The 22,335-nt window shown below is 63.4% G+C and overlaps 1 protein-coding gene across 5 annotated transcripts in view; it reads right to left on the reverse strand.

Annotated features, from left to right (window-relative positions):
* The window catches only part of NDRG4 (NDRG family member 4), a 30,297-nt gene extending 8,249 nt beyond the window's left edge, over nucleotides 1–22,048 (reverse strand). For 2 of the 5 annotated variants that reach the window (XM_036440760.2, XM_036440759.2), the window contains exons 1-8: nucleotides 7,933–8,072; nucleotides 4,874–4,979; nucleotides 4,065–4,185; nucleotides 3,906–3,968; nucleotides 2,616–2,676; nucleotides 1,173–1,259; nucleotides 1,033–1,089; nucleotides 657–760 (exon numbers count right to left, since the gene is read on the reverse strand). In XM_036440760.2, coding sequence (XP_036296653.1) covers nucleotides 657–760; nucleotides 1,033–1,089; nucleotides 1,173–1,259; nucleotides 2,616–2,676; nucleotides 3,906–3,968; nucleotides 4,065–4,185; nucleotides 4,874–4,979; nucleotides 7,933–7,953 — 620 coding nt within the window. In that variant the 5' untranslated portion in view covers nucleotides 7,954–8,072. Of the gene's footprint in view, nucleotides 1–656; nucleotides 761–1,032; nucleotides 1,090–1,172; nucleotides 1,260–2,615; nucleotides 2,677–3,905; nucleotides 3,969–4,064; nucleotides 4,186–4,873; nucleotides 4,980–7,932; nucleotides 8,073–11,532; nucleotides 11,578–13,495; nucleotides 13,591–21,049; nucleotides 21,131–21,942 lie in introns of those variants that run through there. The other 3 variants (XM_036440758.2, XM_036440756.2, XM_036440757.2) reach the window with 3 other exon arrangements.
* Between the last annotated feature and the right edge of the window lie 287 nt (nucleotides 22,049–22,335).

Below are 22,335 nucleotides of genomic sequence, written 5' to 3' on the forward strand. Positions count from 1 at the left end.
CCACCCACCCCATCCCACCCCACCCACCCCACCCACCCCTCCCACCCCACCCACCCACCCCACCCACCCCACCCCACCCACCCCACCCCACCCACCCCACCCACCCCACCCCACCCCACCCCACCGCATCCCCCAACCCTGGCAGTTAGGGCCCCACATCCTTGGAGGCCTGGGCTGCATAAATCGGGCCTGTGTGACCCCCAAACTTCTACCCAGACCCCCACATTCCTGCCAGGGGGGCTCTCAAATCGGGCCCCGCCCGCCCCACTGAGTGCTGCTTGCATGAGCGCCACCTGTGCGCTGGGAGGCGGCCTCCCGCCCTGCACACGCTGGGCTTGGTGAGGCCGTGCAGGGCAGTGGTCGGCAAACTGCGGCTCTCGAGCCGCGGTTTGCCACTGTTGACTAATGAGTTTGCCCACCACTGCCTTAGGGGAAAAACACTTCAAAAAACATCTTAATAATGTGCTAGTGTCTTTAACCTGAAGTCAAAACTTCTGGGTAAGAGGAATGCCTTAGTGGTCGGCAAGCTCACTCGTCAGCAGAGCAAGCAGGCTGGCTCTCTGCGCCTCTGCACCCCGGCTCCCTGCGCCTCTTGGCGGTGGGGGGTGGGGGGGATGGGGTGCTGCACTGAGGGGTCCGGCCCGGCCCCGCCGCACCTGTTGTACATGTTCCAGAAGAGCTGCAGGTTGGCCTGGTTCACCACGTTCCCGATCTGCTGCCGGTAGCTCTGCACCAGCTCCGAGTTGTTCATCAGCTCCTCCTGGGCCCGCGCGGGCGGGAGGGACAGACAGAGCGAGGGTGGGGCCGCGGGCTCCGAGGGGGCAGGTGGGGCCCCCCAAGGTGGGAGGCGGGACCCAAGGAGCTGTGGGCGGAGATCTCCCCACACCTGTCTCTCAGAGGCCCCAGCAGAGGACAGAGCGAGGCAGGTCAGACACCACATAACCCCCTGCCCTCCTCCCGCCCGGCTGGGAGGCCCCCCGAGACCCCCAGCCCGGCCAGCCCCGCTCCTGCGAGGCGGTCCCACGCCCTCACCTGGCTGAAGAGGTGGGATAGCACCGTGTCGGGTAAAGTGCTGGTGAGGCCGGAGAGCTGCAGGCCAAGGTGGGGTCAGTGTGAGCCCCTCACGGGCCCCCCTGCCCCCTCCCCCGTCCCGCCAGGGGGACTGCACTCACCTTGGTGGCGGCCCAGTCGATCCAGCCCTTGCTGTTGGGGTCGATGTTCATCAGCACCAGCCCCTCCACCAAGTCGGGGAAGATGAGCTGCCGGGAGAGGAGGACGGGGCTGGGGGAGCGGGACAGGGGCGGGGGGCCCCGAACGTCCCGCCCACTGGTCAGGCTGTGAAAGTCTGGCCCTGCTTCTCTCACAGCAGGTGGGGGGGGGGGTCTGAGGAGGCGGACACGCTCTGTGACAGCTTCAAGTGCCACTGAGGACCCAACCCTGGCAGCTGGGCACCTGCCCGGCTCAGCCTGCCCTCCTGGGAGCTTCCGGAATTCATGGATTTATTTTGAATCTATGCCTATATCACTGCTTTTAAAATAAAGTATAATTTTATTGATCTCAGAGAGGAAGGGAGAGCGAGAGAGAGAGAAACCAATGATGAGAGAATCAATGATTGGCCCCCTCCTGCACGCCCCCTACTGGAGATCAAGGCCGTTACGGAGACATGTGCCCCGACTGGGAATCAAACCGTGACCTCCTGGTTCCCAGGTGGAGGGCTCTCAGCCACTGAGCCACGCCGGCCGGGCCGGCCGTCTCACTGGTTTTCACCCCTTTCAATAGATCGCTGGAAAGGCTGCTGTTATAAAACCGAGGATACTGTGTTTCCCCGAAAATAAGACATCCTCCGAAAATAAGACCTAGAGCATGGAAAGATAAGACATCCCCTGAAAACAAGACCTAGCGCAACTTTGGGAGAAAAAATTAATATAAGACGCTGTCTAATTTTCGAGGAAACAGGGCAATAGCCCTACCCAGTTTAGCTCAGTGGACAGAGTGTCAGCCTGTGGACCGAAGGGTCCCAGGTTCCATTCCAGTCAAGGGCATAGGCCCAGGGTGTGGGCTCAATCCCCAGTGGGGTCATGCAGGAGGCAGCCAATCCATGACTCTCTCATCATTAATGTTTCTCTCTCTCTCTCTCTCTCTCTCTCTCTCTCTCTCCCCCCCCCTCCCTTCCTCCCTCTTCCTTTCTCTCTGAAATCAATAAAAATATAAGAAAGGGGCATGGGGAAAGAGAGAGCGAGAGCGAGAGCAAGAGAGAGAGAGAGAGAAAGAGAGAGAGAGAGGTTGGTTGCCTCCCTGCACAAGCCCCGACCAGGGCCAGGGATTGAACCTGCAATGGAGGTACGTGCCCTCGACTGGGAATCAAGCCCAAGAGCCTTCAGACCAAGGGCTGGTGCCCTAACCACTGAGGAACCCAGCCAGGGTGAAAAAGTAATCTTAAAAACCAGTTTCCTCAGGGACGAAGGGGAAGAAAAGGCTTTCCCAAGTGAAGAGGAAGTGGGGAGAGGCGGAGTGGAAGGAAGGGGGAGCAGGGAAGTGGCTGAAGGGCCGCCAGCGAAGACCAGGCCTGGGGTGGGGGGGAAGGGATGGGGAAGGGGGGGGTAGGGAAAACTCACTGCGAACTTGGCCAGCACGTAGGCTCCGGCTCCCACTCCGATGCCAATCACGTACTTGAACCTGCAGAGAGCGAGGGTGTTTACTCTGGCAAGCACGTCAAACTCGGGGGCCACAGCCTTGTTTACCTGGCCCGCGTTAGCCTTTGAGTTTGACACGCTTTCTCTAGGGCCAGCGGTGCCATTTTCCCTAAATGTCATCCGAGCAGACCCCACCCACAGCCCTGGGACCACAGCCAGAGCCTGGGGCCAGGTGGCAGTGGTGGGCACAGGGGCGAGGCGGGCACAGGGACTGGGCGGGCACAGGGCACAAGGACCGGGGGGCCCAGGGACGGGGGGGCACAGGGACTGGGAGGGCACAGGGGCGGGGGGGCACAGGGACGGGGGGGGACAGGGACTGGGAGGGCACAGGGACTGGGAGGGCACAGGGGCGGGGGGGCACAGGGACTGGGAGGGCACAGGGGCGGGGGGGCACAGGGACTGGGCGGGCACAGGGCACAAGGACCGGGGGGGGCCAGGGACGGGGGGGCACAGGGACTGGGAGGGCACAGGGGCGGGGGGGCACAGGGATGGGGGGGAGGGCACAGGGACTGGGCGGGCACAGGGACGGGGGGCACAGGGATGGGGGAGGGCACAGGGACTGGGCGGGCAGAGGGCACAAGGACCGGGGGGCCCAGGGACGGGGGGGACAGGGACTGGGAGGGCACAGGGGCGGGGGGGCACAGGGATGGGGGGGGCACAGGGACTGGGCGGGCACAGGGACGGGAGGGCACAGGGGCGGGGCGGGCACAGGGACGGGGGGCACAGGGATGGGGGGAGGGCACAGGGACTGGGCGAGCACAGGGACTGGGTGGGCACAGGGGTGGGGCGGGCACAGGGACACAGTGGGCACAGGGATGGGGCGGGCACAGGGACGGGGCAGGGGGGCACAGGGACGGGTGGGCACAGGGACGGGTGGGCACAGGGACGGGGCGGGCACAGGGACGGTGGGGGGGCACAGGGGCGGGGCGGGCACAGGGACGGGGCGGGCACAGGGACGAGGGGCACAGGGATGGGGCGGGCACAGGGGCGGGGCGGGCACAGGGACGAGGGGCACAGGGACGGGTGGGCACAGGGGTGGGGCGGGCACAGGGACACAGTGGGCACAGGGATGGGGCGGGCACAGGGACGGGGCAGGGGGGCACAGGGACGGGTGGGCACAGGGACGGGTGGGCACAGGGACGGGGCGGGCACAGGGACGGTGGGGGGGGCACAGGGGCGGGGCGGGCACAGGAATGGGTGGGCAGGACTCACCCGAAGTGCTGCACCACGCTGGGGAGCATGGCGGCCAGCTGCTCCATGGACGGGTACTGGTACCTGCGGGAGGGGCAGGGGGTGAGGCCCAGGCGCGGCCTGGGGCGCAGAGCCGGGGAGAGCCGGGGGCGGGGGGCAGAGGGGGGCTCGGGTACCTACCCCTGAGGAAACTGGGACGCCCCCACCTGCTGGCCGGGCGCGTCCACATGGCACACCACGAAGTGCTTGGTGATCTCCTGCATGTCCTCGGAGTTGAAGAAGGTGTTGAAGCAGAGCTTGTCTGCAGAGACAGCAGTGGCTGAGCGGAGGGCGGGGGCGGGCTCCAGGGGGCGGGCTCCAGGGGGAGGGCAGGGGGGGCGGGCTCCAGGGGGAGGGCAGGGTGGGGGGGGCTCCAGGGGGTGGGCTCCAGGGGGAGGGCAGGGGGGGCATGCTCCAGGGGGCGGGCTCCAGGGGGAGGGCAGGGTGGGGGCAGGCTCCAGGGGGAGGGCAGGGGGGCTCCAGGGGGAGGGCTCCAGGGGGAGGGCAGGGTGGGGGCAGGCTCCAGGGGGAGGGCAGGGGGGGCTCCAGGGGGAGGGCTCCAGGGGGAGGGCAGGGTGGGGGCAGGCTCCAGGGGGAGGGCAGGGGGGGCTCCACGGGGAGGTCAGGGTGGGGGGGGGCTCCAGGGGGAGGGCAGGGGGAGGGCTCCAGGGTGAGGGCAGGGTGAGGGCTCCAGGGGGAGGGCAGGGGGAGGGCTCCAGGGGGAGGGCAGGGCGGGGTGACCAGCCTCCGGTTCCTCGGGGAAACCGAGGCCAAGGGGCTAAGGACACAGAGCTGAGTGTGTGGGGACTGACAGGGGAGGAGGGCGGCCTCGCTCCGCTGGGGGATTGGAGGTGGGAGCGGCCGGGTGAGGGGGGGGGCGGCCGGGTGAGGCGGGGTGGGGGGAGCGGCCGGGCGAGGGGGGGGTCAGGGGCCCGGGGGGGGGCACTTACGGTTGAGGCCCACATCGTGGTAGGTGAGGATGGCCGGGCGGTTCCCCTTGGGGGAGCCCCGGATCACCACGTGCAGGAGGCCGTAGGGCGTCTCAATGTCATGCTCCTGGACAGGGAGGGAGGGAGGAAGATGCTGTGGGCGCCCGCTCCGGGCTCTTCTGGGGGAAGCCTGGGGGCTGGGGTGGTGGGAGTGCTCCTGCCATTCCCCGGGGCTGCTGGAGGCAGAGAGGACGGAGCAGATGGACGGGAAAGTCCGGGTCCCTTTCTCAAACCAGCCGGCGGGGGAGCTGTTGGGGCCCAGGCCCTGGCCTCCGGGGTCCAGGGAGGCCCCTTTGCTCATCTCCCTAGGACATCTCTGCCCCCCCAAACACACCAACCCCTGTCCGAGGCCCACCTCCCCTGTTGCTCCCCCAGGAGGAGCCTTGGGGAGTTACCCTCAGTCATCAGTAACCACCGGAGCCCCCCAGGCCCCGCCTCCAACGCCCACACCTGCAGGCTCCTGTTCCAGCCTTTCCTGCTGGGTGGACCCCCTCCCTGCGAACCCCAAGGCCTTCCTCCAGGAAGCGCCCAGCAGACACCCTCCCCCCCCCCATCCCGTGCCTTCGGCGTGGCTGCTCCCGCTGCTCCTGTGATCAGGCCTCGGTTTTGCTCAGTTGCCTTGCAGGAGCAGGAGCAGGAGCTGAGCGCTGTGTCAGCGCTGCCCCATTCTGCGGGGCCCTGGGCCAGACCCGCCCCTCTCTGTGCCCAGGCCCAGCCCCCTGGGAGGGCCTCTGAGAACTAAAGCAGCTCATCTGAGGGCCGAGGACGCCCGGAAAGGGGGCGGCTGGGCTGGGCTGGGCTGGGCCGCCCGGAGCCCGGGAGGAGCTCTGCTGGCTGGTCCCTCTGCATGCCGGTCACTCGGGGCCCTTCAGGGGGAGACTCCCCCCAGGGGCCAGCGGGAGCTGGGTAACAGCCCTGCCCTGCCGCTGAGCTGGAGGTGGGGTTAGGGTCAGGGCAGGAAGGAAACAGCGCAAGACTGAGCACCTACTGTGTGCCAGGGGCCTGCACATAGTGGGCGCTTAGGTTCAAAGAGAGCCGAAGCTCCTCCCCCCAACAGGAAAGGGGTAGACTCGGGAGGGAGGGGACAGCTTCTTGGGGACTGGCCTTTGGGTCTGAGCTCAGTGGGGAGCGAGAAGGTGCTGCCAGCCCCTCGGCCACACCCTGGGAGCCACCCTCCTGCGGTGAGGTCCTGTGAGGGACACCCTGTCACCCTCTGGGGGGCCCAGGCCTGTCCTCCCTCGGGGCCCTCAACAAGCCACACTGCCTACTCACTGGCCACTGACTGGCCACTCTGCACGCTCACAGGAGCCTAAGCCACAGAGGACCACTCCGAGGCTGCAGAGGAGACATGCCGTGCCCAAGGTCAAGGCCGGAGTGGGGGGCAGGCCTCGGCAGGTGCAGACGTCCAGTAACCTGGAGGCTGCCTTTTTCTGAGACCAAGTGTGAGCGGAGAGCCTCTGCCAGACGGTACCCCCAATTCCCCACCCTCAGCTCTAGAGGGCGGGAGCAGGAGGCATGGGAGGCAGGAGGGTGCACAGCGCCATGGGGGGCGGGCTGGGGCAGGAGAGTGCCCCCATCGGGGCGGGGAGCCACTGAACAAGAGCTGCAATGCGCTTGCAGCATGAAAGGCAGTTCCTGAGCACACGGGTCACTGCAGCCCTGCCAGGCCCGTCAGGGCTCGGGGCTCGGGGTTGGGGGCGGCAGTTTTCACCCGCGGGCAGTCCGTGGGTGCAAGTGAGGGGGCGCCTGTCCCCTCCCAGCCCGGGTGTGGCCTCCCCAACACTATCCCCGGGCAGCTGGACCCGGCCCGCTGCAGAGCCTGCCTACCGAGGCCCAGCTCCTGGGGGCAGGGACCCGTATGGCTCATAGAGGGGGGCGGGCAGGGAGCTCCCGCACAGCCCGGTGCCCTTGGCTGCCCCCTCCCGCCACCCGGGAGCTCAGACCCGGCCAACCTCCCCGTCTGGCGGGGAGAGGGGGACGGGGCTGCACCCAGCGGGCGCCCCAAGGACGGCGGCCCGACACCCTCGGAGCCCCCAACCCGGGGCTGAGCCCTCCCATTGGCTCCCGGTGACGTCAGCACCCGCCCCCAGGGGGGCGCCGCGGGAGGCGCTGCGGCAGCCGGTACCCCTCGGCCCGCGAGGCTCCCCTCGCCCTTGACCTTGAAGGCTGCGGCCGGGGAGCTGCATTTCAGGGCGCGCGGAGTGGGGCGGTGCCAGTCTCCTGCATCCATCCCCGCATCCATCCCCGCATCCATCCCTGCACCCATCCCCGCATCCATCCTCACATCCATCCCCGCATCCATCCCCGCACCCATGGCTCCGCATCCATCCCCACACCCATCCCCGCATCCATACCCACATCCATCCCCGCACCCATCGCTCCGCACACCCGGCCGTGCTGCGTCTTGTCTGGGTCCAAGGGATGGAGGAGCCGGGGCGTCCCCGTCTCCCCTCCCTGAGGAAGCCCAGTCCCCGGGGGTTGGGAGGAGGCACCCTGGAGCCCCCCTGGGGACGCCCTTTGCCTCCCGCATCCCCCAAATAAGGCGTTACCCCCTGACCTCTCCGCGTCCCCCCCCCCCCCCCGCGGCCCCTGCAGGGACCCGGCCTCACGGTCCGGTTAGCGCTCGCCCCAGACCTCCCCGCAGCGCCCGGGGGCCACGGAGGGGCCTCAGCCTCCCCCAGGGCCGAGCAGGTCCCCGGGCCAGGCCGCCGCCAGCCGGGCGCGTGCCAGGCGCGGGGCACACGCGGGCGGAGGGGCACAGGCGGACACACGTCCGCAGGGCCTGGCACCCAGCCCCTGCCCCCTGCGCCTCCTGCGGATGCCAGCCCTCCCCCCACCCCCCGGGAGCACCCCGACCGGCAGCGACCCCCGCCCCTCCCGGGCTCCGCGCGGGACCTGCACCCGCGGCCCCGCCTGGCTCTCCCCGGGCGAGGCGGCTGCAGGCGGAGCGGCCCCGGACCGCGGCCGGTCTGCATGGAGGCGCCTCCTCCGGGCTCCCGCCGCCCCGCGGCCTCGCTCACCCCGTCCCAGCACTCGGGCATCTCGCCGAGGGGGTGACGGCCTGGCAGGGAAGCGCACACAAAGGCCTGAGTCACCGGGTCCGGAGGCAGGAGGCGGCTCCAGCGGGAAAGCGGCGGCGCTGGACCGTTTATACGCGGAGCCGCCCGCCCGGGCCGGTCCCGCCTCCCCGCGGGGCTCGGGAGCCGCCACTCGCCGGCCCGCAGCCCCAGCTTCCCGATTGGCTGTCGGGAGACAGGCCTGGCTCCCATTGGCTCCCGAGGTCCTCGCTCACCCAGCCCTGCGCCTGTTTCACCGCCGCCCCCAGCAACGCATCCTCCTGGATGGTCCCCAGCCTCCGCATCCCGTCGCCCCTAGCAACACGGACACGCACGGAGGGCTGCAGCCCGCTGCTCACGGGGTCCTGGGCAGGTGGGCCCTGTGGCAGGTACCTGGAAGCATCTCCTGGACCGCACAGGGGTGCCCTTGAACTATAGCCTGGGGAGTCCAGGGGGCGTGGGGGTGGGAGGAGGCCTGAGGGGCCCCAAACCCATCCTCCACATCAGGAGGGCCTGGACCACAGCCTTGAGGGGATGTGGGAAGTCACTCCCGTCTTCTCCACCCCCAGTAGGGTCTCCCCTAGGGCAGCCCACATGCACCCCCAGTGCCTGTCCACAGCGCAGAAAGGGGTTCTGGGCACAGGGGCCTGGGCTGACAGCAGGACCAGGAGTCTGGTGGGGCACACACCAGCTCTGCCCGCCCCACGCCCGTCCTGCAGCCAGGCCTGAGGTTCTGCCCACCTCCCAAAGCCGCACCCCGCAGGGGCCTGGCTCCCAGACCTCAGGGGAGCAGCACACGGGAGCCAGGGCAGGTCCCATGCCCTGACCCCACCCCAGAGACAAGGCTTGGGGGGGGGGGCGCCGGCCAGGGACTGGCAGAGAGAGAAACAGAGGAGACGGGGAGCAGAGGAGAGCAGAGGACGAGAAGAAATAGGCCAGCGAGGGCATAGAGGAGGGAGCCCAAGGACAAGGAGGAGCAGCGGAGAAGGGAGGGGTGCTGGGCGCTGTGCCCCCATTCTGTCTCTTTGCTGAAGGACCGCGCCACTTGCCCCAGACTGCACTCTGGCTGGCTGTTTCTGGGGGGGGCAGTTACGTCCCTTCTTGGGGTGCCTAGTGACCTGTCAACACCTGCCAGGCCTGCCTGTGCCCGGGGAAGGGGGGGACCGAGAACTTTCCCTGCCCCCTCTCTGACCTTTCGCTCGGAGGCCTGGCCCAGAGCACTGGACCCTGCGTTTGCCCAGGGCAGCCAGGGTGCGGGACGGGGTCTCCCGGGCCCCTCACATTCTGGCTACTCTCCCTGCTCCCTGCAGCCACTGGGACACGGGAAGGGGCTCCAGCCACGGAGGCAGCTGCAAAGGCACAGCCCACCGGATCCTCCCAGCTACTTCTCTAACTGGGGGGCGGGTGGCCTTCCACCCTCTCTGCCACCAAACCCTGCTCCTCCGCAGTCCCCTCCAATCTCACGCCCGCTCCAACCTCAGACCGCCGAGTGGCCTTCCTGCCCTTGGACTCGGGTGGGAAGCTGACCTCGGACGCGGCCCCCTCCAAGCTGTGGCCCCGCTTCTGCTCAGCCACCTGCTCCCCATCCACAGCCCCGAGCTGAAGGCTGGGAGCCCTCGGGCCCGGGTGAGCTTCCCTGTGCCCCAGGCTCCTCGGCGGAGCCACAGAAAGTGCGCCCTCCACACAGAGCCGCTGTGAGAACGAGAAAAGTTGCACACATCCCTTTGGACCCGACCCTACCTTTCCCCGGGGCCCTGCCCACGTCTGGAAGAAACGGGACAGTCCGTGTGCCTTCCCAAACAGCACGGCCCCTTCCCTGGAGGCTGTGCAGCACGAGGCAGGCTCTGGACCTGCTGCCTGGACCCAGGCCTGCTGCATGCGCTCTGCCACATCTCTGCTGTGTGACCTTGGGCAGGTCGGTCCACCTCTCTGAGCCTCCACATCTGTAAGTGGGAAAGCAGCAGTGCCTGTGCGCAGGATAACAGGATGCTCACAAACCTGTGAGAAAGGATCCGGAAGCTGAAGCCTACACACACCTTAGCACCTGGGCATCATTCAGGGTAGCAAATGCGCCCGGCTGGCGTGCTTAGCGGTTGAGTGTTGACTTATGAACCACAAGGTCAGGGTTCGATTCCCGGTCAGGGCACAGGCCCGGGTTGCGGGCTCCATCCCAGTGTGGGGCGTGCAGGAGGCAGCCGACCCATGATTCCCTCTCATCATTGATGTGTCTATCTCTCTCTCTCCCTCTCCCTTCTTCCTTGAAATCAATAAAAGAAATAATGTTTTTAAAAAAGAGTAGCAAATTTGTATTAGAATATCTCCAGGAGCTACTCAAATGCTTTACATGTGTTCCTTTTATCTTCTTTTTAAAAATATATTTTATTGATTTTTTTTACAGGGAGTGAGAGAGCGGGATAGAGTTAGAAACGTGATCAGCTGCCTCCTGCACACCCCCTAGTGGGGATGTGCCCGCAACCAAGGGACATGCCCTTGTCCAAAATCCACCTGACGCTCTATCCACTGAGTCAAGCCGGTTTCGGCCCTTTTATCTTCTTAACTCCACTTTACAGATGAGGAAGAGGAGGCAGGTCTGAGGTCACCGGTGCCCTCCTGGGGAGGGGCCCGCACAGTCCCACCCTCTCTGAGGGCACCGGGGGGCAGGAGGACAAAGAGGACATGCCTGCCCGGACCTCTGGCTGGGCCTCGCTATCTCATGGCCACATCCCTCTCCCCTCGCTCCCTCCCAGGTCTCCTGCTGTGCCCTCCTCCTCCAGCCCTGCCCGTCCTTCCCGGCGCCAGGGCCTCTGTGTTTGGAGCCGGAACCCCGGGGGACGGGATTGGGGCTCATGACCCAGGCCGGGCTCCCAGACGCAGAGCCTGGTGCAGAGCTGCTGACCAGGGAGGAGCCAGCACCTCACCCCACCGCCACGTCACCCTCGCAGGCCACGGGGCTGGGCGGTCCTGGGCTTGGACACTGACCCACATGGAAGTCAGGCCCTGAGGGGCCAGTGCCATAGAGCCGGGAGGAAGGGCCCAGAGGGGGAGCTGGCTCGGTGTCTGTCGGTGGCCAGCGGGGCTCCTGGACCGGGAGAGGCTCCCCCTGTGTCTGCAGCCAGACGGGCTCCCAGACATGGGGATAAATGGCCTCGCAGACCTCAACAGGGGAGAGCGACTGGCCGAGTGAGTGAAAGAAATCACGGTGAGAAGGAATAAAAACAAAGGGCGATGTCAGTGTTCACTGGGAAGCTGGCATCCCGCTAAAGAGGGCAGGGTTGTCCCGGTAACAGCTGCCATGGAAACAGGGAGCTATTTTGGAGCATCAGCCTGGCTCTCATTGGAGGAAAATGCTGATTCAGATGACAGCATCCCTCCCTCCTGTCTCCATCCTCTCTCCCCCAGGCTTCCCTTCCCCCTTCTGTTCAGGACGGGCAGGGGGCAGGGGCCAGGCAGAGCCATGGAGACTGGGGGCGGCCCTGTCCCTTGAGGCACATGGAAGGGTGTGACCCTCCTCAGGGACCAGGCGGGGTGGTCTGGGGGCCCCCAGATCAGGTGGCTGAGTCCTACCTTCCAGTCTGTGTCCTCGGCCAGGAGGAAGGTGTCAGCGTTCTCCTGTGGGAGCAAACAGAGGGGGTGGGCGTTAGGCCCTGGCTGGCCAGGGCCCCACATGGGCTTGGCCTTGAGCAGACTAGCTTCCTGTTCCCCATTTCTTTCTTTTAATATATATATATTTCTTTTTATTGATTTTTTTACAGAGAGGAAGGAAGAGAGCGAGCGAGCTAGAAACGGCGATGAGAGAGAAACATCGACCAGCTGCCTCTTGCACACCCCCTATTGGGGATGTGCCTGCAACCAACATACATGCCCCTGACCAGAATCGAACCTGGGACCTTTCAGTCCACAGACCGACGCTCTATTCACTGAGCCAAACCGGTTTTGGCCCCATTCCTTTCTCTTAAGAGAGGGGGGAAGGGAGAGAGAGAGAGAAACATCGATGTGGGAGAGACACATGGGTCTGTTGCCTCCTGCACGCCACCAGAGCAGGACTGAATCCGAAACTTGGGCATACGCCCTGACAGGGAATCGAACCCGGGACCTTCTGGTGCCTGGAACGGCACTCCAACCAACGGAGCCGCCTCGGCCAGGACCCCATTCATCTTAGTGTTAACAAAGTGACCCAGGGCTCCCCGAGGGCCGGGGGCCAGGCTGTAGTGCCTGGCGGAGGAGCGTGAGCAGCTGCTCACATCGGTTTCTCTGCTGGTGGAAAACGTGAAGATGCCCCTGACAGGAGGGAGGGGCAGGCTCAGAGAGGCGGAGCCACAGGCCACAGGTGTGGGATCTATGGGGGGGGGGGGGTAAGCGTGCCAGGCGTCACCACAACAAGAAAGTAGTGGGGAGCCCTGGCCAGTTTAGCTCAGTGGATAGAGCATCAGCCTGCAGACTGAGGGGTCCTGAGTTCGATTCCGGTCAAAGGCATGTACCTTGGTTGTGGGCACATCTCCGGTTGCGGGGTGTGCAGGAGGCAGCTGATCGGTGTTTCTCCCTCATCGATGTTTCTGACTCTCTATCCCTCTCCCTTCCTCTCTATAGAAAATCGATAAAATATATATTTTTTAAAAAGTAGGTATGAGTCCTCGCCTGTTTGGCTCAGGGGACAGAGTGTCGGCTGGTTGGACCAAAAGATCCCGGGTTCAATTCCTGTCAAAGGCACGTACTTTGGTTGCAGGCTCCTCCTGGGCCGGGGCCCTGGTCAGGGCGCATGCAGGAGGCAACCAATGAATGTGTTTCTCTCACATCGATGTTTCTCTCTGCCTTTCCCTCTCTCTTCTACTCCCCCTAAGGGGGGAATCAGTGGCAGTAAAGGGTAGAAATAGCTCTGGAATCTAACCCCTCTGGCCTCATGGGACAAAATAACCACCTCAAGTGCTCCGGTCCCACTGCCCCCAGAGGCACACTGCTGGCGATACCTGCCCTCCAACCTCAGAGCTTGTGCAGAAAAGACAGAGGAGCTGGGAGCAGAGGAGGCCCAGCAGGGGGGAGCACTGTGCCCTGCTAGACAGCACTGCCCAGTGGGGACCCTCCGGGGCCTTCCAGAACCAGGGGTTAAGCTCAGCCTCACCCCGATGGCTGTGTGACGCTGGCCAAGTGAACGAACCTTTCTGTGCCTCAGTGTTCTTTCTCATGATTGAAATGGGGGTGACACTTCTCACAAGCCTCCCAGGCAGCCGATGGATGTTTCTATTTCACATCATTGCTGCTCTCTCTCTCTCTTCCTCTCCCTTTCTTACAAAATCAATAAAAACATATTAAAAATTTTAAAAGAGTCCTCCCCTCCCCCCAGCCGAAAAGGCAGCCAGGGCCGCAGGGAGGACACTCCCCAGGAGGGGACTAGGCTTCCAGGTGGCCTGGCCTGCGGAAGGCCCCATGGAGGGGAGGATCTGGGGGGGCAAGACCGGAGGGAAGACACGCAGTTCCCTTCTTGGCCACGAGGGGGCGCTCTCCACCCCGGGACTGCGAGGGGCAGACTCACCAGCTCAGTGGCGTCCAGGCCCCGGAGCAGCGGCTTCTCCTCGGGGAACCTCAGCTCCTGCAGCCCGGCCATGGTCACGTCGTGGAGCAGGAGCCCTGGGAGGGGGAGGGCGAGGTTGGGGTGGCTGTGGCGGGGCGCCCGGTCCCTGCCCAGAGGCTCCCAGCGCGAGCCCGGGGACTGCACTTCGCAGGGCAGCAAGGCTCCGTCCGCGGGGCTCCCCGCTTGGCTATGGATGTCACCATAGTGTTTGTTTTCTTAAAAGTTCAAACACAATTTGCCCTAGCCGGTTTGGCTCAGTGGATAGAGTCTAAAAGGTGAGGGGTTCAATTCCTGTCAAAGGCAGGTACCTTGGTTGCAGGCTCCTCCCTGGCCTGGGCCCTGGACATGAACTAGAAATTCATAAAAAACTAACATTGCCCACAGGCATGGCTGAGTGTCCACCTATGAACCAGGAGGGCATGGATCAATTCCTGGTCAGGGCACACGCCCGGGGTGGCAGCCCGATCCCAGGGGCTCGGGGTGCTGGAGGCAGCCAATCAATGATTCTCTCTCATCATTGCTGTTTGTTTTTTTAAAGATATATTTTATTGATTTTTTTTTTTTTTTACAGAGAGGAAGGGAGAGGGATAGAGAGTTAGAAACATCAATGAGAAACATTGATCAGCTGCCTCCTGCACACTCCCCACTGGGGATGTGCCGGCAACCAAGGTACATGCCCTTGACCGGAATCAAACCTGGGACCCTTCAGTCCGCAGGCCAGTGTTCTCTATCCACTGAACCACACCGGTTAGGACGTCATCGCTGTTTTTATCTTCCTCTTTGAAATAAATAAAAATGTATTTTTAAAAAATTAACATTGGCCAATAAATACACCAGAAAACATGAAAGCTCACCAGGAGTTAAAGAGATGCAGACGAGCCAAAACCAGTTTGGCTCAATGGATAGAGTGTCGGCTTGGGGACTGAAAGGTCCCGGGTTCGATTCCAGTCAAGGGCATGTACCTCGGTTGCGGGCACATCCCCAGTAGGGGGTGTGCAAGAGGCAGCTGATCGATGACTCTCTCTCATCGATGTTTCTATCTCTCTCCCTTCCTCTCTGTACAAAATCAATAAAATATATTAAAAAAAAAAAAGAAAAAAGAAAGAAAAAAAAAGAGAGAGATGCAGACGAGAACCAGACCCCTTATTTTGGCCAGCGGAGCTGGCAGACGCAGAGCCAGCTAAGGCATTGGGAAACCGACACTTCCCTTGTATTGCGCACGTGTGTGTGTGTGTGTGTGTGTGTGTGTGTGTGTTTCTGTGTGTGAATGGCTGCATCTTGCCGGAGGGCAGCTTTGCAGGTTGAATTAAACTTATTGAAAAGATTCATACTCTTGGACTCGGCAATCCTCTCCCTGGGAGACATTTCCTAAGGGACCGAGAGGGCATCTAACGGTTTGATCTGTAGGAATGCTCACCCCAGCGCCATTTATGAAACGAGAGGGGAACGGGAAGACGCTAGGGGTCCATGAATAGGACATCGGCACAGATGATGGGCCAGTGACTTATAAAAGATCTTACCAACATGGGGAAACGCGCGTGTCACCATGAACAGAAAAGGCAATTATAAAACATACAATATTATCCAGATTGTGAGAAATGCAAACAGCCCCACAGAAAAGCCTGGGAGGATGTACATCCTCAAGTTAACAGGCATTATCTCCGGTGGAAGACTAAAAACTACAGCCTGGAATCTTAACTCAGGGGAAAACAACATAAAAATTTTTTTTAAAAAATTAAAAAATTTAAAAAAAGCAAGAACTAGTCAGTTGCTCAATGGTTAGAGCATTGGCCCGAGGACTGAAGGGTAACGGGTTTGATTCCAGTCTAAAGCACGTATTTCTGTTGCAGGCCTGGCGGGTCCAAGGATGCACCCCACTCCCCTGCCACATCCCACGCCTGCCCACCCCACTGCGCTGGCTTCTCCCTGCGGAAGGCCCTGAGACTGGGCAGCAGGCCCAGGGGTTGCCTGGGGCCCAGGGAGGGGACCAGTTCTGGGGCAAGGCTGTCCCGAGACCAGGCTGCCGCTCCAGGCCGCCCAGGGCTTCCCCCGCTCCGCCCGGCGCTCGGAGCCTCAACTCTCCGATCCTCAGCGCTCCGATCGGTGCAAAGATGCCGCCTCCACGCCTCAACCCCGCGAGTCCGGTTTGGGGGTGGGGTATGCGGACGCTGGCCGGGAGCTGCTGGTCACCCAGCCTCCTGGAAGGAGAAGCGGGGAGAGCCCCTGGGAGCCCGTTGTCCCCAGAGGCCAGGCAAGCCCCACGCCAGGCCCCAGCGTTCGGTTCCCAGTGGTTTCCTGGGAAACCAGTTAACACAATCCAGATGGGCAGTATTTTTAGCAAAGCATCCTCTCTCCCCTCACGCCCACCCCTTTCTCTCATCCTTTCTGAGGGCTGCTCACTCAGCCATCCATCGGGGTCCTAACAGACGGGTCCGGGCTGGAAAACACTGCCCCATTAGGACTTTTCTAGCCGCCCGCCTCCCCGAGCTCCCCATTCCACTGACTGCCGGCAGCACTGGGATGTCCCGTCCTCACCCAGGGGTGTCCCGTCCTCACCCAGGCCTGTTCCCAAACCACCCAGGAGGCAGGGCCCCCGAGGACGGTGCCATGGAAAGGGCCGAGAGAGGGCAGTGCAGGGGCCGGTGGCCAGTGATGGGAGGGTAGGGGGCAGTGGGGGAAAGGGCTGGAGGGAAACCTCAGAATCCAGAGACCTGGGAGTGCCTCAGCCCCTGGAAAACAGGCAGCCAGGCCCAGCAGGAGGGGGGGTATGGGGCTCCTGAACGTGGGGACCAGAGGCCAGGGCAGACATTCCCACGGGGGGAGGAGCAGGGAAGTTTCTCCCTAGGAAAGTTGTGATTTAAAAAGCGTCACTATGGCCTGCCGGCCCCATGTGGCTCAGCATTGACCTATGAACCAGGAGGTCACAGTTTGATTTCCGGGGTCAAGGCACAGGCCCGGGTTGCGGGCTCAGTCCCTCCCCCCCCCCCGTGGGGCGCATGCAGGAGGCAGCCGATCCATGATTCTCTCTCATCACTGCTGTTTCAGTCTCTCTCTCCCTCTCTCTTCCTCTCTGACATCAATAAGAATATTTATTTATTTATTTATTTTATATATATATTATTTTTTTTACAGAGAGGAAGAGAGAGGAATAGTTAGAAACATCGATGATAGAGAAACACCCCTGACTGCGGATGTGCCCGCAACCAAGGTACATGCCCTTGAGCAGAATCGAACCCGGGACCTTTCAGTCCGCAGACCGACGCTCTATCCACTGAGCCAAACTGATTTCGGCAAGAATATATTTTTAAATAGAAAAGATATATGAGCATACTAACACACACACATCTATATCCATCCATTTGTATGGATGCTAAAATCAGGAATTTACACTGATTCTTTTTTTTTTTTTTTTTGCAGGTTTGCAGGTTTATAACTTTATTTGACAATCAGCCGTTAGTTAGTTCTCAGCCACAGGAGCTGTCTGCTGGAAGTGGTGGCAGGTACCCAGGTAACCAGCACACAGAGTTGTTCGGGGAATCGTCATCCACATCCCGCTTTCTGGACGTCAGCTCCTGGAGACCGAACGGGGCCTTTCTTACTCCTTTGGCGCAGAGACAGCTTGTGGAGTCGGTGGCAGTGCCCACACCCGGGGTTCCCGTCTCCTTCAGGGCAAACCCGGGTTCACATTCCGGACCCCACTCCCCGGACAGACGCGCCTGTGACACCTCGCCGATGGCACAGCAGCCCTCCTGCCTCTCCCACGCTGCCCGGCCGGGCTGGGAAAGAGACAGGCCGGACGGATACTCCTCATTCCATCCCACACCACCCCGTGGCGTCTCACTTCCCCTCCTTCCTTATGTGTCATCTTTCCTCCCAGGAGGAGAAGCGCGGCTCTCGGCCTCCGTGACGCTTTTGCTGATGGCTTCATCCCTCGCAGACACACACAGTCATTTCAGAACTGTGGCTCCCAGAACGAGAGACTCAGAACTTTTGGGGGCTCGACTTTTTGTTTGTACTTGACCCTTTCAGACATAGACCTAGATTTTTTCTTAAAAACATTTATCACTCTTGTCAATTCCCTAAAAGAAAAATAGGCCCTAAACCGGTTTGGCTCAGCGGATAGAGCGTCGGTCTGCGGACTGGAAGGTCCCAGGTTCGATTCCGGTCAAGGGCATGTACATTAGTTGAGGGCACATCTCCAGTGGGGGGTGTACAGGAGGCAGCTGATCGATGTTTCTCTCTCATTCGGTGTTTCTAACTATCCATCCCTCTCCCTTCCTCTCTGTAAAAAAATCAATAAAATATATTTAAAAAATAGGAAAATAGTATGTTGTTTAAGGTAAAGGAAAGTCTCCTCACACAGCGGGGGGATGGAGGGGCACGTTCTGAATTCCGGTGTCTGGAGGTCGCAGCTGCCTGTGTTTTCCACACAGTGGCAATCCCGGCTCCTCTGACACCAAGACCTTTGGCTGTGAAGTTTTCCCGGGAGTTTGTTCTTCCGCAGAGCTCCCACGGAGTGGCCCCAGCCCGGACCACGTCCCCAACCCATCCGTTACTTTTCCGTTTTAAAAAATAAAACTTGGCCCTCACGGTACGGCTCAGTGGATAGAGCGTCGGCCTGCGAACTGAAGGGTCCCAGGTTTGAGTACAGTCGAGGGCATGTACCTTGGTTGCGGGCACATTCCTAGTAGGGGATGTGCAGGAGGCAGCTGATTGATGTTTCTCTCTCATTCAGTGTCTCTAACTCTCTATCCCTCTCCCTTCCTTTCTGTAAAATAAAATTTTAAAAATCAATAAAATATATATATAAAAAAATAAAACTTGAATTTCATGTAATACATGCTCACTGGAAAAAGTCAGAAAAACAGAAGAGCAAAAAGATGTGGAAAGCACATAGAATCCTATGAACCAGAGAAAACCACCGTTAACATTTTTTTATCATCTCCTTTGACTCCTTTTCCAGTGCTAATTTAGACACTGAAAAAAGATGAAAAATAAACAAAAACAACAAAAAAAGATGAAAAACAGTTTTTTGTTATTTTTAAAATATATTTTATTTGATTTTTTTACAGAAAGGAAGGGAGAGGGATAGAGAGTTAGAAACACCGATCAGCTGCCTTCTGCACTCCCCCCCCCCCTCCCACTGGGAATCAAGCCTGCAACCAAGGCGCATGCCCTTGACAGGAATCGAACTCGGGACCCTTCAGCTTGGGGGCTGACACTCTATCCACTGAGCCAAACTGGTTAGGGCAACAAAACGCTGTTTCGAAACATCTTTTAGACCCTGGTTCAAATCCCAGCCAGCTGCTTACCATCCGTGTCACGTTTAGTCAGTTTCCTAACCTCCTGTGCCTCACCGTCCTCATCTGTAAAAAGGAGGAACTAACAGCACACACCTCACAGGCTGTTATGAGGGTGATGAATATACAGAAGGCACTCGGGACCGTGCCTGGCCCATGGCAAATGCCATGTCAGCGTGAGCTGTCATCGCTGTTATTATAACATTATAATTACGTAAGGGGACATCTGTTCAGGTGAATAAATAACTTTGGCAGCAAAATTCGCAGCTGCCCGGGGTTCCCTGATGTGAATGCACTGGAACCTACCGGGTGTCCCCCCAAAAACGTATACACACTGAACAGCTGCTAGCTCCATTTTGAAAATGAAATGTATTTTCATAAACACAATTATGCCTTTGTATAATTGTATAATTACTCAAAGTGTGTGTATACATTTATTTGACCTTGTTAGGAGGGCGTAGACAGTCTGCTAGGACCTGTCTGATGAGGGAGGAAGGGCCCTGAGCCCTGGACCCAGAAGATGAGGGTCCCCACACTGAAGGGGGACCCCAAAGTCCTGCACAGCCTCCCGACAGCATTCCTGCCCCAGCAGCTGCCAGAGCAGGAGTTCAGCCCTGCATGCCCGGCTCCCCCAAACCCATGCGGTGGGCAACACTTCCCTTTGGGGATTAGCAAGGTCAGCAGCCAGGGCCGCACCCCCTCCCTACTCCACCCCCTGCTTTTAAAAGATATTTTTACTGATTTCAGAGAGGAAGGGAGAGGACGAGGGAGAGAGAAACATCCATGATGACAGAGAACCATTGGTGGATTGCCTCCTGCACGCCCCCCCTGGGGATCTAACAGAGACCTCCTGCTCCATAGGTGGATGCTCAACCACTGAGCCATGCTGGCCGAGCAGGTTGCCCCCTTTGAAGTCAGGTGGCAGGCCTGCCTCGGGGGAGCTCTACAGGGAAAAGTTGGCGAGGGATTGATTGGATGGAGTGCCCACCCCCTGGCTAACTGGGCTCAGATGGGACTGGCTCCTTTGAGGACCTGGCCAGAGTGTTCCCAACAGCCCCCCACCCTCCACCCCCGCCCCCTGACTGTGAGCCTGCGGCGGACAGGAGCACCGTCACTGCTGCTTCACGGGCATTCGCGGCCCCATCCAGTCCCCGGGGCCGGAGCTCTAACCACTGAGCAAACCCGGACAGGGCAGCATCACCGCCTGAAACCTCCCCCCACCTCCCCCAACCTCGCTCCCCTGGCCCTCCAGCCCCCACTTCACTTCACTCCCCATCCCCATCCCCATCCCCCAGGCCAGGCCTCTCGCACCCCCCGGGCCTCCGCATCCCCGGCTCCCCCCACCCCTCAGCCTGCACCGCCACCCCCTCTCCCCTCTCCGGGGTCAGAAAGCCTGTCCTTTAGGGTCCAGTTCAAACCCTGCCACGAGCTCCGATCTCCCCGCTCCTCCCGCCCCCACGCGGGCTCGGGCCGCGGCCCCTTCTCCCCCCACAGGGCCCTGCGCTCCCTCCCCGAAGCCGGCGAGGACGCGACGCGGCCGGACCTCCCGGGGGGCGAGGGGGGGGCAGAGGAATCGCCTGGAACCTCGGTCGGTCCGGAGGCGGTGATGGAGGCCGCCAGGGCCAGGCCGGTGGGGTCCGCACCTGCTCCCTTTCCTCCTCCTCCCTCCCCCTCCCCTGCCCGTCCCTCCGCAGCCCCAGAAGCCGCCGGTGCCCGGAGAGAGGGAGGCAGGAGAGACGGGGCAGGGGGAGGGGGAGGAGGAGGAGAGGGAGCCTGCCCCCCTACCCCCCGGCCTCTGAGCCTCGTCCCCCCCCACGGGCACACCCGGGTCCCCCCGGGACCCCCGGCCACAGCGCCCTGCACGCGGCTCCGGCTCCGGAGGGGCTCCCGGCGGAGGGCCCCCTGCCCCGGGTCCGCCCGGCTCCCCCCTCCCCAGGCGCTGGCTCTCCTCCAGGCGGAAAGCTCCGGGCGGAGGGCAGGGACTGAGCCCCGTCCCCTGGGGACCCGGCTCCAGCTCCGCCGCTCGGAGGGGGACTCCGGGAGGCGCCCCGATCCGCGCTCCGGACGCCGGGACCGAGCGCAGAGCCCGGCGGGGCAGCGCGCGCTGGGACCCGGCCGGCCCCGCTCCCCGCCTCCGGCTCCGGCTCCGGCTCCAGCCAGAGCCGCCCAGCCCGGCGCCGCGCCCTCCCCGGCCGGCGGGCGGCGGGGCCGGTACCTGTCAGCAGCTCGATCCGGTGTCCCAGCAGCTTCATCGCGGCGCCCGGCGCGGCTGGCCGGGGAGAGGATGGAGGGCGGCCGGGGAGGGGACGGAGGGCGGCGGGCGGCCCGGGGAGGGGACGGAGGGCGGCCCGGGGAGGGGACGGCGGCGGCCCGGGGAGGGGACGGCGGGCGGCCCGGGGAGGGGACGGCGGGCGGCCGAGGAGAGGACGGAGGGCGGCGGGCGGCCCGGGGAGAGGACGGAGGGCGGCGGGCGGCCCGGGAGGGGACGGCGGGCGGCCCGGGGAGGGGACGGCGGGCGGCCGGGGAGGGGACGGCGGGCGGCCCGGGAAGGGGACGGCGGACGGTCCGGGGAGGGGACGGCGGGCGGCCGAGGAGAGGATCGCGGAGCCGAGGAGCCGGAGGGCGCGAGCCGCGGAGCAGCCGCCGAGCCGGGAGCGCCTCTCCGCCCCCCGCGCCGCGCCCCCGTCCACACGCGTTAGAATCCGCCCATGGGCCGCCTCCCAGCGCCGCCGTCCCTGGCCGGGGGGACCCGGGCGGCGCGGGGGATGCGGGCGGGGGGACCCGGGCGGCGCGGGGGATGCGGGCGGCGCGGGGGACCCGGGCGGCGGGGGGAGCGCGCAGGGGGTGGGGGCTCCGGCGCTCGGGCGGCGACAGGGACAAAGCGGCCCCGCCGCCCGCGCCGCCGCCCGGGGGGTGGGGGGGAGGCGCGGGCGGCGGCCGGATCGCGGCCCCGGGGCCGCCGGGTCTGGCCGGGAGGAGAAGAGGGGAGCCCGGGGCGGAGGAGGGGGTGCGGCCCTCCCGGTGGATGGGGACCCGGCGTCCGGCTCCCGTGGATGGGTGCGCGCGCGGCCAGGGGATGCGGAAAGGGCGAGGGCGGCGCCCACTCACCGAGGGCGATGCCAGCGACAGGGACGCCCGGTGGGTCAGGACCGCGCCGCCGCCGCGGGTGCAGGTGTCCGCGCCCGGGTCCCTCCGCAGCCGGGGGCGGAGGCCGGAGGGGGCGGAGGCCGGAGGGGGCGGAGGCCGGAGGGGGCGGGGGCCGCGGGGGCGGAGGCCGGGGGGGCGGAGGCCGGGGGGGGGCGGAGGCCGGAGGGGGCCGAGGCCGAGGGGGGCGGAGGCCGGAGGGGGCGGGGCCGAGGGGGGCGGAGGCCGGCCGGGGCGGAGGCCGGGGGGGCGGAGGCCGGGGGGGGGGGGCAGAGGCCGGAGGGGGCCGGTGCGGGGGGCGGAGGCCGGTGTGGCGGGCGTGGGCGCTCCGCCCGGGGCGGGGCTGGTCCCGGGAGG

Source organism: Pipistrellus kuhlii, unplaced genomic scaffold (assembly GCF_014108245.1).
Source record: "Pipistrellus kuhlii isolate mPipKuh1 unplaced genomic scaffold, mPipKuh1.p scaffold_m20_p_17, whole genome shotgun sequence".
Taxonomy (NCBI): Eukaryota; Metazoa; Chordata; class Mammalia; order Chiroptera; family Vespertilionidae; genus Pipistrellus; species Pipistrellus kuhlii.